The following is a 13,850-nucleotide window of genomic DNA, read 5'->3' on the forward strand; positions in this document are numbered from 1 at the left end:
ACACTCTAAAGAGAAAGGAAAAAATGAAATCGCATCATATGACCCCTTTAATAAAAAAATCTTGCATATTGTGCCTTTAACAGAACACAGCATTTAGACTAAAGATCCTGATTACAAGAAGCCATATTAGTATTGATTATAAATGAGAATTGTTAACGATATTGCTAAAATCCACACTGCTGACAGCTTTACCTGTTGTAGTTTGTTCAAGTTGTGCATGAAATAGACCCTGCCTTTCTGCACTTTTACTTCGCACGTCTCCATCATTTTCTCTCTCTCTCATGCTGCCACAGCTGGAGCTGCTTTCAGCAGGTGTGCCGTCAGCGCTGGTGTTCAGCAGACATGAGGATTGTTTTTCCTCTAAAACTTTGATGCGCATCGTCTCAGTTTATTACGTCAACATAACAAATGATGTGATAGCAAAACAAGCAGGAAAAAAGGCATTACATGCAAGGTTTTAAATCATAACATGTACATTTATATAGTCGCTCGCCAGTGGCGATCTCAGCAAAAACTTAACGCAAATTAATATTTTTGGTCGCAAATGCGACCATTTTAGGCGAAGTCTGGAGCCCTAGAACACCATAATAATCACAGAACAACATCCTAGTAACACCCCATAAACCACCAAGAACACCCTAATTACCACAGAGCAACCACTTAGAAACACCTTAAAAAACCTAGTAACACCCTAGAAACCACCCAAAACACCTCAATTACCACAGAACAATCACTTAGAAACACACTAAAAACCTAGCAACACCCTAACAACCACATAGAAACACCTTAAAAGCCTTGAAACACCCTAAAAACTACACAGAACACCATAATCACAGAACAACATCCTAGCAATACCCCTTAAAACACCAAGAACACCCTAATTACCACAAAGCAAAGAAACACCATAAAAACCTAGCAACGCCCTAGAAACCATTCAGAACACCCTTAATTACCACAGAACAACACTCTAGCAACCACTTAGAACACTGTAGAAACCTAGCAACATCCTTGAAACCACCCAGTACACCCTTAATTGCCACAGAGCAACACCCTAACAAACATTTAGAACACCTAAAAACCTAGCAACACCCTAGTAACCACACTGAACACCCAAGATTACCACATAGCAACGCCCTAGTAACAACATAAAACACCCGGATTACCACGGAGCCCGAGCAACCATGTAGAACACCTTACAAACCTACTAATGCCCAAGCAACCACTCAGAACACCCTAATAACCAAAGAACAACATCTTAGCAACAACCAAGAAACCACAAGAATACCCTAATTACCACAGAACTGAGCTATGCCTAGCAACCACTTAGAACACCTTAAAAACCTAGCAATGCCCTAGAAACCACACAGAATACCCTAATTACAACTGAGCAACGCCCTAGAACACACCCAAAACATCCTAGCACTGTGGCGGCAGTCTTTGGAGGTGTATGTACCTTGCACCAGATGTTCGTGGTATATGGAGGCCAGATTAGGCAGGTGTTGCTGCAGGTGCGAGCTGAGCTCTGCGTGTGAGTTGATCTGGACCAGCTCCTCCTCACAGCCAGACTCCTCTCCATCAAAATCCGCCATGTTCTTCTCGGATTTGGCGCTGACTTGAGAACTGCTGCAGCTCACGTCATCGGCGCTCAGCATGTCCTCTACTATGTGACTGTGGAGAGTGAAAGTCTGTGTTGAGAGTCTGTTATCAGAAGACACAATGGCTCTGCATTAAAACCTAGTGAGCTGTGTACCTAGACAACACTTTAAGGCATCAAAGCAACCTTTTAAGACACCTTCATGGAATAGGCAATCCCAAAATGCACTTATGATGTTCCATTGAATTTAGGATGCTGCCTATGTAGACAGCTAGGGAGCTCACTAGGTTTTGGAACAGAGGTAACGTCAAAGTCACATTAAAAACCACTCACCCATCATGGTGGTGGTGATGATGATGATGATGGTGGTGATGATGATGGTGATGCTGAGGGCCGATGAAACGCCTGCAGTTGAAGAGCTCATTGCCCATAGCCTCCGTCAGGAAGTCTGCTGGTCGAGGCATGCAGGGCGGCTCCTGGGAAACAGACGCTCCGTGTGAGGAGCCCATCTCTGTGCCACCCTGCTGTGGTTGCTGGGGGTTCTGGGATTGGGAATCAGCCTGCTCTCCCGACGTTCCCTCCAGGCACACGGATGAAGAAGAGCAAGGCTCGAGGATCCTAAGGGAAGAAGGCGAGGCTACAATGGCAGCGGCTGCCTCTGGGGTGAAAGGAATGGATTTGGTTTTGGAAAGTCCGGGAGCAGAGGCGATGGAGCCGGGAATGCCGGGCGGAATTCCGGGTCGCTCCGGAGGACCTTGGACCTCTCCGAGCGCTTCACCAGCTTTGCGTTTGCGCAGCTCTGACGTAGACGGCTCTCTGGAGTCTCTGGTGTCTTTCTGCGGGCTGCCCTCGGAGACGACAGCGGGCCTGTCGTCTTCATCGTCCTCGTCATCGTCTTCATCATCCTCGTCATCGTCCTCCTCTTCTTCTTCCTCCTCCTCTTCCTCCTCCTTCAAGGCCTCGCTGTCAGCCATGTCGTCGGAGTGCAGCTCGCTGCCCGGGCTGCCTGCTGATTGGCTGGCTCGGCTGGATCCAGCCTCATTGCTGGACGCCTCGCTGCGGCCGCTGCTGCTGCCCTCCTCTCCGCTGTTGGCCGTCTCATCAGAGCTGCCCTGCAGAGACTCCTGTGGAACGGCAAAAAACACCTAATAAGCTGAAGCTGAATGACATGGTTTCAAATCATCTTTTGGAAAATGTGTCACCTCCGTGTCCGACAGCCTCTGCTGCCCTCGTTTTCCACTGCTCATGATCGGCTCATCCATCTCCATGTCACTTCCTCCACTGTGATGCGTGTCGCTGTTGTCACTGCTCTCTGGGCTTCCTGCAGGAGAACCTGGGGGGAAAATAAAATATAACTGACATTTTAACCAAAAAGATGCTACACTGAGATCCTGAGTACATAAATAAAATCTTTCAACAGAAACTCTCAATTGCACTTAGAAATATTTCACATTTTAGTAGTAAAATAATTTGTGCACTCCATTTCATGTTGACTTTAATTGCCATTTTTTACTTTTCCTGGATTCTGACCTAAATTTAATACAATAATTCTAATACAGAATACATTTTAAAAAAAGCATATATCTACACCAACTTCTAACTGAGAAATCTCGATTTTAAATCTTTGGCATGCACATCAAAAAGCAGATGTCAAACACAACACACCTTTCTTGTTGCCCATGGGAATGTTGGTGTTGAGCAGGGAGGCGAAAGAGCTCTGTTTGGACAGCTGAGTTTTGGCTGCCAGAGCGTTATTCCACAAGGCCTTGATCAACATGGACGCCAAATACAGTGTCTACACAAGCAGAGAAACAACTCAACAACCACATACTGGATAGCCAGGTAAGTTTTAGTCTGTTTCAAAGCATGTTAGTAAGAGCAGGCATCTAGTTTTGTATATGACTAAACTGGCTGTGTGTAACTTTAATATGTGTGGATGTGGTATGAGAGCGTGTGTTACCTGTTCGGTGTGTGCGCTGGGGTGTAACCCTGACACCAGACTGAGCACGTGTCGCAGAGGAACAGGGTCCAGGTTCTTTATGAGCGAGGGGAACAGGTCATGGATGTAGCGACTGCAGTGTTTCAGCTAAAGACAGAGACAGAGTGGAAAGAAAATTACTAAATTTAAAAATTAGTTTCTGATGCAGTACATAGCATGCAGCGTTGTTTTAGATTTATTTATATAACACTATTATAGTATTTATTCATATTTTAAATGAGCTTTTATTTTTATATTTTTGGTTTTCATGATACTTTAGTTTAAGTTGTAGTAATGTTATGTGCTTTTGTCATTTTAATTAGTTTTGTTTTTAAAATATTTCTATTCAGCTTTCATTTATTTATTTTATTTCAGGTTTATATTCAGTAATAATTATATTCTGTAATTTTCTTTTTTTTTTCATTTCAGTAAGTTGGCAAGGCAGCATTTATTTTTGGCAAGTTATATATATATTTTTAATAGTTATATTTTATAAATTGTTTTATTTGACATTTTATTTCAGCTTTACTTCCAATTAACAAAAAAACATTTTTAATTGTTTCGGTTAACAACAACAACAACACTGTTACATTGTATGCAATGAGAAAGATTTTTCTCATTGCATATATATATATATATATATATATATACAGGTGCATCTCAATAAATTAGAATGTCGTGGATGTAATTTTGAAATAATAGTAAATGACTTCCAAAACACTAAATTGTATAAAAAGCAAAATAACCATTTTTATTTCAGATGTGAATCAAAATGTTTCTTGTTGCGTACAATGCAGGTGTTGTTATTGTTAACTAAAACTATCCCACTGCATTGTAGGATAAAGTGTTACTTACATTGTGCTCTAATAGTTTACTGCACATTTTTACAAATGTATTCTATGCAGAAAATGTGCACAATATATAAAATGGTGTGGTCTAAATAGTGTGTGTGTGTGTGTGTGTGTGTGTGTGTACCTGAGCGGCGGCCCATATGCAGTCCACATGTTGAGTGCTCAGCCTGCCCTCGGCTGCCAGGAAGTTCAGGATCACTTGGCACTGTTTAATGATCTACAGCACAAACAACACAAGCACAATCAGAAATAATACACCTTTAGTCAGCGCTTGGACAGAACGAAACGTCACATCACCTGCACACTTTTGAAACGTACCTGCGCTAGTTTCTGTATCTATGAAAGTCTACTGGACTCACCTCAATGTGCAAATTTGGTCCAAATATGTGCTCCACAACATTGTTGTTGATGAGCCAGTCGGCGAGTTCCTTTGCTATCGACCTGAGAGAGGAAAGAAAGATGTCAATACACATCTAGCTGGACTGAACTACTAATAGCAGTGGACTCGTAACACTCACGTCTCAGTGTCAGACACCAGGGACTCGTTATTACAAACGTCATTGAAGGTGTGCAGCTGATTCTACAGAAACACAAGCACAGATCATTCAACACCGGCTGGAGACGATGGCAGAGAGTTTTTGTGTTTGTGTCTCTCGTACCGTGATCTGGCTCAGGCCGGCCAGTCTCATGGTGAGCGTTGGACTCATGAAGTATTTGAAGGCCAGATCCAAGCTCTCTCTGTCAAAACACAGCGCGCTGTCCAGCGGCTCCTTCACCGTGCTCCACATCAGATCGGCCATGTTACGCGCCGCGCTCTGACGCAGCTCCTGATCCGACAACTTACACAGATACCTAGAGACAGAGGGAGATTCATATTAAACCAGATGATTCAGATGAGTCGCATAAAAGCAATTGAGCACAAATATTCATCTGCCTAGAAAAACAGTCAGATTTTTATTCTTTTTTTTTTCCAAACTGAGGGACTAGTTGAAAATATTTTCTAATCAACTTCTAATTAACTTGTATTAAACCCGAAACATTCATTTAAGGACCTGTATCAAAAACTCCTTTTGTATTTATAAAGGATATATCAGGCCCCATGAAAAGCGGTTAACATACAAAAGCTAGTAAAAGTGTAAAAGAGCGTTTCAGTGGCTTAATCATTACGTTTACTAAACTATTTTGCATCATATGTCATCATTTTTTTCTAACAAAAGTGTGTTTGAATTTACAGGGTTACATTTAAGCTGTATATTGTAGTGTGTTACATATTAGCAGTATGATTTCTAGTTTGTTGCAAGTTTTCCTTTTTTAAAGGTAAGAAAACATAACATTATTAAAACATTAATAAAAAAAATTATATATCTTTATTATATAATGCGTAATAAATGATATATATACGTATGCAGATCTGCATAACATAACAAGTAATTCTGATTCTAGATTAACATTAATATGATATGTGGATTTGTATATAATATAACAATATTACAAAACATAATACAATATAACAAAAGTCATTTAGAAGTTGTATTATTTTTCTATGTGGATAAATATTCATATGTTCGACAGATTATGTATATGTATGTATATATATATATATATATGTGTGTGTGTGTGTGTGTGTGTGTATATATATATATATATATATATATATATAATATAGTATTTTAATATAATAGTCAATTTGAGGTGGGATACATGTTTACAATATAATAAAATATAATATAATACAAAAGAAAATCAGCAAAAATCTCAGAAAACCTTTCCCTGTGAATAAACGAATACACTCTCTCTCTGTGAGTCTCTGTGTGCTGCTCTAATCCTGTCTGGCTCGAGTCACATGACCAGCACTCTCTCAGCTCCCCTGCCAGCCGTCTGGCTCCCCCCAAGGTCATGTGAGGAGAGCCATGGCGACTGTTGCTATGGTGAGGGATGCTCTTCCTAGCAACTCAGCAGAGAGCAGATTCTTGGCGGCAGAGCTCTTTCTAAGAGTAGCCTCTTTTATAGTCTCGTTTATATCTCTCAGTCAATCAGTTAGGATCGATTAGATGAAACAGATATTCCTGCGCACTTGCACTTGGCAATTAATGATTTCGAACCTTTAGGTCTAGTTTAGAAAGGTGTTCTTACCTGATAACATAAGTGCGAAACGGGATGATGTGCTGCATCACAGCGGGAATGTGCAACCATATTCTGATCTGTACACACACACAAAAAAAAACTCTGATTGGTTACAGATCTAACAAGTCAGACTCTGGTTTGACTGAGGTTTGTTTGACTGTGTGGACTCACATTAGAGACGATGGTGATGAAGGCATGTGCGATGGGGAAGGGGAGAGTATCAGGAGCGCCGAACTCAAAGCAGTCCTTCATCAGAGAGAGGCCGTGCTTCCCGCAGAACATACACACATATCGCAGCAGGTGCAGAGGGACCTCCACATCCTGAAACACACACACACACATCAGCCCATTAGCATGCAATACAATCACTTAAAACACACCCAAATCATTTTCCTAAATTATGCCCAAAGAAAACACTGCCTTTATCTCAACAGCATTATTGTGTGGTCACATGACTCAGCGCTGGATGCTTTTACAGGACAGAAACAAACTTTAAAATGAGTTTAATCAAAATAAACTTCAGAAGATCTCTCTCCGGCCAATCATGAGTAATAATAATAATAAAATAACATGATAATATAATTATCACAATAATATACTTATAAAACATGTTTGAATTGTTGTATATAATCATCACAACAATATAATATATAATATGAATATAAGATTACATTACAAAACTAACATATTATGTCTATAAAACATTATATATAGTAAACATGAGGTATGAAAACCATCCATGACCTAGTACTTATTAAAATCATAACAAAGATTGATAATAAAATATAAACAGATATTTGTCATATAATTACCAGAAAAATAGCCTTATAAAGTAATATATTAAGCTGTTGTAATAATATAATAATCATCACAACAATATAATATAATATAGTCTGTGTCATGTATGCTATATGTTGTGTGCAAAAATATGCATTTATTAAATATTACATGTTATGTTACTTTCTCACACAGGACACACCTAGCTGTGATCTCAGAGTCAGTTAAATCTAGTCCTGCTCCATCCACTCAGCATCTATTGTGGTTATGAATTATCTCTAAACGGTGTAATCAAGCCCATCATAATGAGTGTGTGTGTGAGAGAGACTTACATTCATATCACAGAAAGAGCCGAGGATATTGCTCTCTTGTGCTGAGATATCCTGAGGACAAAAACAACAAACGGATATTAAAAAGCAACCCAAATAAAACCATACTCAACTTTTCAACAGAAACCAGCTTCTATTTTTGTCTTGAGAATTTGCTCTGGTTATTCAGCTCATCCAAATCATTTAGCAGTAATAAAGCACTAACTGGAAGAGTATATAATGCTTATGTTGTCCAAAAGATATACTAGATAAACAGATATACAGATAAACTAGAAACGCACACAAGTACTCAGTACTGACCACAATGACTGATCAGGAAAACCACTCTAATGGATTTTACATGCACTTGAAAAGTTTGATTTAGGTGATTTGTCTTTTTAAAATGTTGAGTCTATACGACTGTAGCTCAGCTTCGTTTGGCACATATATGCATAATTGCATTACAATTGGCCTTGACGTTGTGAGCTTGCTCTGAAAGACAAAAATGTTGCGTGATGTGTATTTAGTCTATCAAATATTCGATTACGCACGGTGTCGTGTACACTTGAGCAACAGTCTTTATCAGTCAGTCTGACTACGCATTAACCTTATTATAACTGCACACAGAAATTCAGTAACATCTACAGAAAGAGCATCAAAAAAGGAACAATTTTAAATTTTGGGATTGGTTATGGCATCATTTTTGGTGATACCTTCAGTAAAGCAACCTTGATGAGAATCAAATGTAATTAATAATTAATTAATTAATTAATTATTAAATTATTATTATTATAAATTAATCAAATGTGATTCATTTCGAAGCTGGTTATTTTGGATAATGGCTTAAAATGTATATGCATGAAAAGAAAATTCACTATTTCGTAAATGCGTGAACTATTAATGCATGAATGCGTTTCATTTTAACTTTATTTTTGACCTTGTAAGATATTATAACTGAATCTATGAGTAAAAGGACACATTTAGGTGACGTATGGTGACTTCTCCAAGCATTTAGTCTGCTTCAACCCTCCACAACTAAGTGCAAGCTTGAGTGCAATGCCCACATTTCAAAATCCAATCCATAAAATAAAAAAAAACACCTTGGAAGACAGTCTGTTGAAAACTATTGCCTATACGAGCATGAATTACCTCTATAGTGGGGTGTGTGTTGTGTTTGTAGGCTGTGTACAGAGGGAACTGGATCTGAAAGATCTTGGCAGCACACAGCAGCAGTTTCTCCTGGTCTTCTGTGCTCCAGGATGCAAACGGGTCCAGGCCGCTGTCGTTCCCGCTCTCGCCCGCCGTGGGTTCACTGAGCTTGGGCTGGGGATCCGGTTTGACCCCCTCATTTTGGTTCTTGTGCTGATCTCCGTCCTCCACTCCACCGTCCTCTTCAGCCGAGTCCCGTTCCACATTCAGCGGCTCGTCCTCACTGGGCGATGGCTGTGGCTGGGCGGAGCCCCATTCGGACTCCGCCCCCTCTGTCCTAGTGTTGCCATTGCCACTGTGTAGACGGTCCCTAAGGTTGGTTACTTGGACAATGACCAAGTTAATGAGGGCATAAACCAGTTGGCTGAACACCTCGAGGTGTTTGTATTCCTTGAAACAGCACAGACACTGCCTGCAGATGAACACGGAAAGAATCGGTCGTCAGCCCATCATTTACAAATTAAATTATTATTATTATAAATTAATCAAATGTGATCCATTTCGAAGCTGGTTATTTTGGATAATGGCTTAAAATTTATATGCATGAAAAGAAAATTCACTCTATTTCGTAAATGCGTGAACTATTAATGCATGAATGCGTTTCATTTTAACTTTATTTTTGACCTTGTAAGATATTATAACTGAATCTATGAGTAAAAGGACACATTTAGGTGACGTATGGTGACTTCTCCAAGCATTTAGTCTGCTTCAACCCTCCACAACTAAGTGCAAGCTTGAGTGCAATGCCCACATTTCAAAATCCAATCCATAAAATAAAAAAAAACACCTTGGAAGACAGTCTGTTGAAAACTATTGCCTATACGAGCATGAATTACCTCTATAGTGGGGTGTGTGTTGTGTTTGTAGGCTGTGTACAGAGGGAACTGGATCTGAAAGATCTTGGCAGCACACAGCAGCAGTTTCTCCTGGTCTTCTGTGCTCCAGGATGCAAACGGGTCCAGGCCGCTGTCGTTCCCGCTCTCGCCCGCCGTGGGTTCACTGAGCTTGGGCTGGGGATCCGGTTTGACCCCCTCATTTTGGTTCTTGTGCTGATCTCCGTCCTCCACTCCACCGTCCTCTTCAGCCGAGTCCCGTTCCACATTCAGCGGCTCGTCCTCACTGGGCGATGGCTGTGGCTGGGCGGAGCCCCATTCGGACTCCGCCCCCTCTGTCCTAGTGTTGCCATTGCCACTGTGTAGACGGTCCCTAAGGTTGGTTACTTGGACAATGACCAAGTTAATGAGGGCATAAACCAGTTGGCTGAACACCTCGAGGTGTTTGTATTCCTTGAAACAGCACAGACACTGCCTGCAGATGAACACAGAGAGAATCGGCCATCAGCCCATCATTCGTAAGGTTCTAGCTTCTTATGTGTTTGTTTATTAAATATTTTGGCTAATTTAATTGTGCTTTCAGCTACCAAGGAGATTTTAGTACATTTCGGTTCTGTTGAACAAATTTAACAGTATTTCAATAAATTCCCAAACAACAGGTCAAACAACACAGATCATAAATTAATCCATGAAAAACAGCCATGGTGACAAAGAAAACAACAACATGATGCAGGATGGAGTAGAAAACATATGAATGAATGAATGAATCAGCAAATGAATCAGTGAGTGAATGAGTATGCGAGTGAACAAGAGAATGAGCGAGTCAGTGAGCAAATCAGTGAGTGAATGAGAATGAATGAATGAGCGAATCAGTGAGTGATTGAGAATGAATGAATGAATCAGTGAGTGAATGACTATGAATAAATGAGTCAGTCAGTGAATGAGAATAAATTATTAAATAAAGACAGTGAGTGAGTGGACAAGGGAACCAGTGAATGAATCTGCAAGCGATGAATGAGTGAATGAATGTTTGAAAGATTGCAGTGAGTGAATGAACAAATAACATTGAGTTATAGGTTAGGAATAAACATGCGATTGAGTGAGAAGTCAACTGAATAAATGAGCAATTGAGAAGTGAACAAATGAACAAACAAACCAACCAATTAAGGAATGAATGAGTAACCGAATGTTTGAGAGAGTTAATGAAGTGAATATGTGAATGACTGAGTGCTGACCTCTGTGTCCATGTGCTGATGTAAGTGAAGACTCTTAAGGCATGCTCCTTCTTCAGCTGCAGGCCGTCTGAGCTGTCTGCATCCGAGACTGACACACACAAACAGAGCAAGAAAGCAGTTACTGAAGTGGCTACAGGCTTCTGGAGCTGTCTGGGATCAGATCACTGTTAAAGACACACAGCAAACACATGCACAAATGCTGAAAGACGACTTACACACAAAGGTTTAATACTTTGTCAGATTTTATTTAATTTTTTTAATTAAAGGGGTCATATGATGCGATTTCAATTTTTCCTTTCTCTTTGAAGTGTTACAAGCTCTTGGTGCATAAAGAAGATCTGTAAAGTTGCAAAGACTAAAGTCTCAAACGAGTAGCCTACAATGGGTCTGTGCTCAAAGGCTGTTCTACAAAGTGGGGCAGTTCCAACTTTGCAAGGACAGTCTGGCGCTTCTGAAGCACAGCCTGTAAGTACATTTTTTATATTTAAAGAATTTGCCACTGATGATTTAAACGCTTTTCAGAACTATGAGCTTTGTAAAAATCGACATGTTTCAGAAAGGCGGGGCATAGAGGAGAAACAATAATGTACAGTATGTGGAAAATAATGTGTTTTTTGAACCTTAAACCGCATAAACACGTTGCATTACACCAAATACACAAAATAATGATCTTTTTAGCAATGTAATATGACCCCCTTTAATAAAGAGCAATTGTGACGCAGCACAAAAAAAAAATCTGTAAAACAACTCAAACTCACGGTACATCAAATGAAAACTGGCAGAGAACAGTCAAGACAGAACGTCCTGTCCAAGACAGCATTCTCACGCTGTAAAAAATGAGTGTAATTTTAATGATAAAAGACATCCATGAAAACCTGTTAACTGGTTAACGTTATACACTGAAAAACTATAATTACTAATGAGATGGTTTTTCATTGAAATAATTATTTTTCTTCTTAGTTTTTCACATCAGTGAGACGTACATCAGGGTTTTGGGTTTCATCTTATCTTATTTCATCTCATTATGTTAAATAAATAATTATTGCATTATTTTAGCATCATGTGTGTTAACATGATTGTGTTTTGTTTGTGACACTGTGCACCTTCTATATATTAGCATTTACTTCAGCTTGAGGAGAAGCTACTTGTGATGAACTTTGATTCGACATGTGACTTTCTCTGTACCACTGGTGTTTTTAAGGAGGTTGTCAGTATATTATAAAGGTAAAACAGATTTTAGTCCTTTGCTATATTATCATTATTTCAGGTAATGAAAAACAATTTTACTGCAAATTTAATTTCCATCTGTAAAACTTAAAATGTTGCGATTGTATGTCACTGTAAAGCTAAGGCAACCTTTTTTACCGTACATTTCTCTGATTTTTTCACAGTAACACTAGATGTGGAAATCACAGATTTTATATCAAGCATGATCATTACAGATGATCACATGACATTCTGCATTTGCATGACTTTAAAATCAATTTAGATGCCCTATCCCAACCAACTACACACACACACACAGAGAGCACAATTAACGGTTTCCACGGTGACGAGGGAGTTGCTGGACTCGGGAATGCTACCTTAGGGTTGTAAAGTTCACTCGAGCAGCTGGTTAGCCTTGACCTACATGAGATTTTTGTTCTTTCTTTCTTTAAAACGGCTTTCCTGTCTTTTTTTCCTCTGCCGTTTCCACACAGGTCTACAGTAACAATCCAGGGCATTGTGTGCGCAAGGACTGAGAAACAGTTTGACGGCGCTGTGATATGAGGATCTGTTATCAAAGCTGAAAACCACAAAAGCACCAAAAATCCCTCAAAGTCTCACGGCACAGAAAAAAAAAAAGTAAAACTGCACACACACAAACTGACTGAATTACAGTATTTGGTTCTTTCCAAGAGAAAAACAGTCTGAACTTAATGACTTATAGGACTAATTCAACCAAAATGGACATTCATAAATGCCATAATTTACTTGCCCTCATGTTGTTCCAAACCTGCATGACTTTATTTCTCCTGCGGAACAGAAAAGTAGATATTTTGAAGAATGTTCAACGCTGCTCTTTTTTCATATTGTACTCCGAAAATGACAAAAAGCACTATAAAAGTAGTCTGTACAACTTATTTACAATTACAATTTACAAGTTATTTACAACATGTTCTGAGAGAATTTGCAAGGCATATGGGTTTGGAGCATCATGAGGATGAGTAAATGATGACAAAGATCACTTTTATAGAAGAACTTTCAAAATCTAGTCAAAATGCCCTGTGATTAGGGCTGGGCGATATAGCTAAAAAATTTATCAACGATATAATGTTTCATATCGTTCGGTATCGATAATTATTGAAATTTTTTATAACCTTTTTTAAAACAAAGAGCAACAGAAATTTTTTTTTAATTTAACCACTGTATTTTTAAATTAACCCAATTTGTTGGGACAAACAACAAATATTTTTTGTTTTAACAATCAAACACAAAATAAAAATTAAACAAATATCTAATGTTTTATATGCAGATTAAATAGGTCTTTATTGTATATGTCTAATTGTCTAACATTGCAAATGTTTATTTTAAATTCGACTAATATTCATTCTTTATTCACAATCTCATCACAGGCAGGCACAGCACTCAATTCAGCATTTGTTTGTGTTTGTGTGTGCTGTCTGCGTCACTCATAGCACGTGCCTATATCGTGCACTAGGGCTGGGCAAAAAATCGAATGCGATTTTCATGCGAATCTCGTCAGTAAAGCCGCTTCTGCAGATTAGTAGTAAATCTCCAGCACGTGCTTTTAGATGGAGAGGCATTTACTACACAGAGCCAACTACAACTACTACTACACATCGGCAATGAATCGCCTGCGATTTTGAACGCGATTTTGGGTAGCTTGTCAGTGATCTACGGCTCTGTGTAGTAAATGCTGCTCCATCTGAAAGCACAT

At 39.3% G+C, this 13,850-nt stretch overlaps 1 protein-coding gene across 1 annotated transcript in view; it reads right to left on the bottom strand.

The window, feature by feature from the left end:
- LOC107746122 (ubiquitin carboxyl-terminal hydrolase 34-like) overlaps positions 1-13,850 on the bottom strand; it is a 56,558-nt gene that overhangs the window by 39,174 nt on the left and 3,534 nt on the right. Inside the window, exons 2-15 of the mRNA XM_016560218.1 lie at positions 10,910-10,997; positions 9,678-10,149; positions 7,657-7,707; positions 6,719-6,868; positions 6,557-6,624; positions 5,083-5,275; positions 4,942-5,003; positions 4,783-4,864; positions 4,548-4,640; positions 3,555-3,680; positions 3,260-3,389; positions 2,797-2,927; positions 1,928-2,718; positions 1,454-1,668 (exon numbers count right to left, since the gene is read on the bottom strand). Of these exons, the coding sequence (XP_016415704.1) occupies positions 1,454-1,668; positions 1,928-2,718; positions 2,797-2,927; positions 3,260-3,389; positions 3,555-3,680; positions 4,548-4,640; positions 4,783-4,864; positions 4,942-5,003; positions 5,083-5,275; positions 6,557-6,624; positions 6,719-6,868; positions 7,657-7,707; positions 9,678-10,149; positions 10,910-10,997 (2,652 nt within the window). The remainder of the gene's footprint in view (positions 1-1,453; positions 1,669-1,927; positions 2,719-2,796; positions 2,928-3,259; positions 3,390-3,554; positions 3,681-4,547; positions 4,641-4,782; positions 4,865-4,941; positions 5,004-5,082; positions 5,276-6,556; positions 6,625-6,718; positions 6,869-7,656; positions 7,708-9,677; positions 10,150-10,909; positions 10,998-13,850) is intronic.

The sequence above is a fragment of the Sinocyclocheilus rhinocerous genome, unplaced genomic scaffold, assembly GCF_001515625.1.
Source record: "Sinocyclocheilus rhinocerous isolate Xijiao unplaced genomic scaffold, SAMN03320098_v1.1 scaffold107, whole genome shotgun sequence".
Taxonomy (NCBI): Eukaryota; Metazoa; Chordata; class Actinopteri; order Cypriniformes; family Cyprinidae; genus Sinocyclocheilus; species Sinocyclocheilus rhinocerous.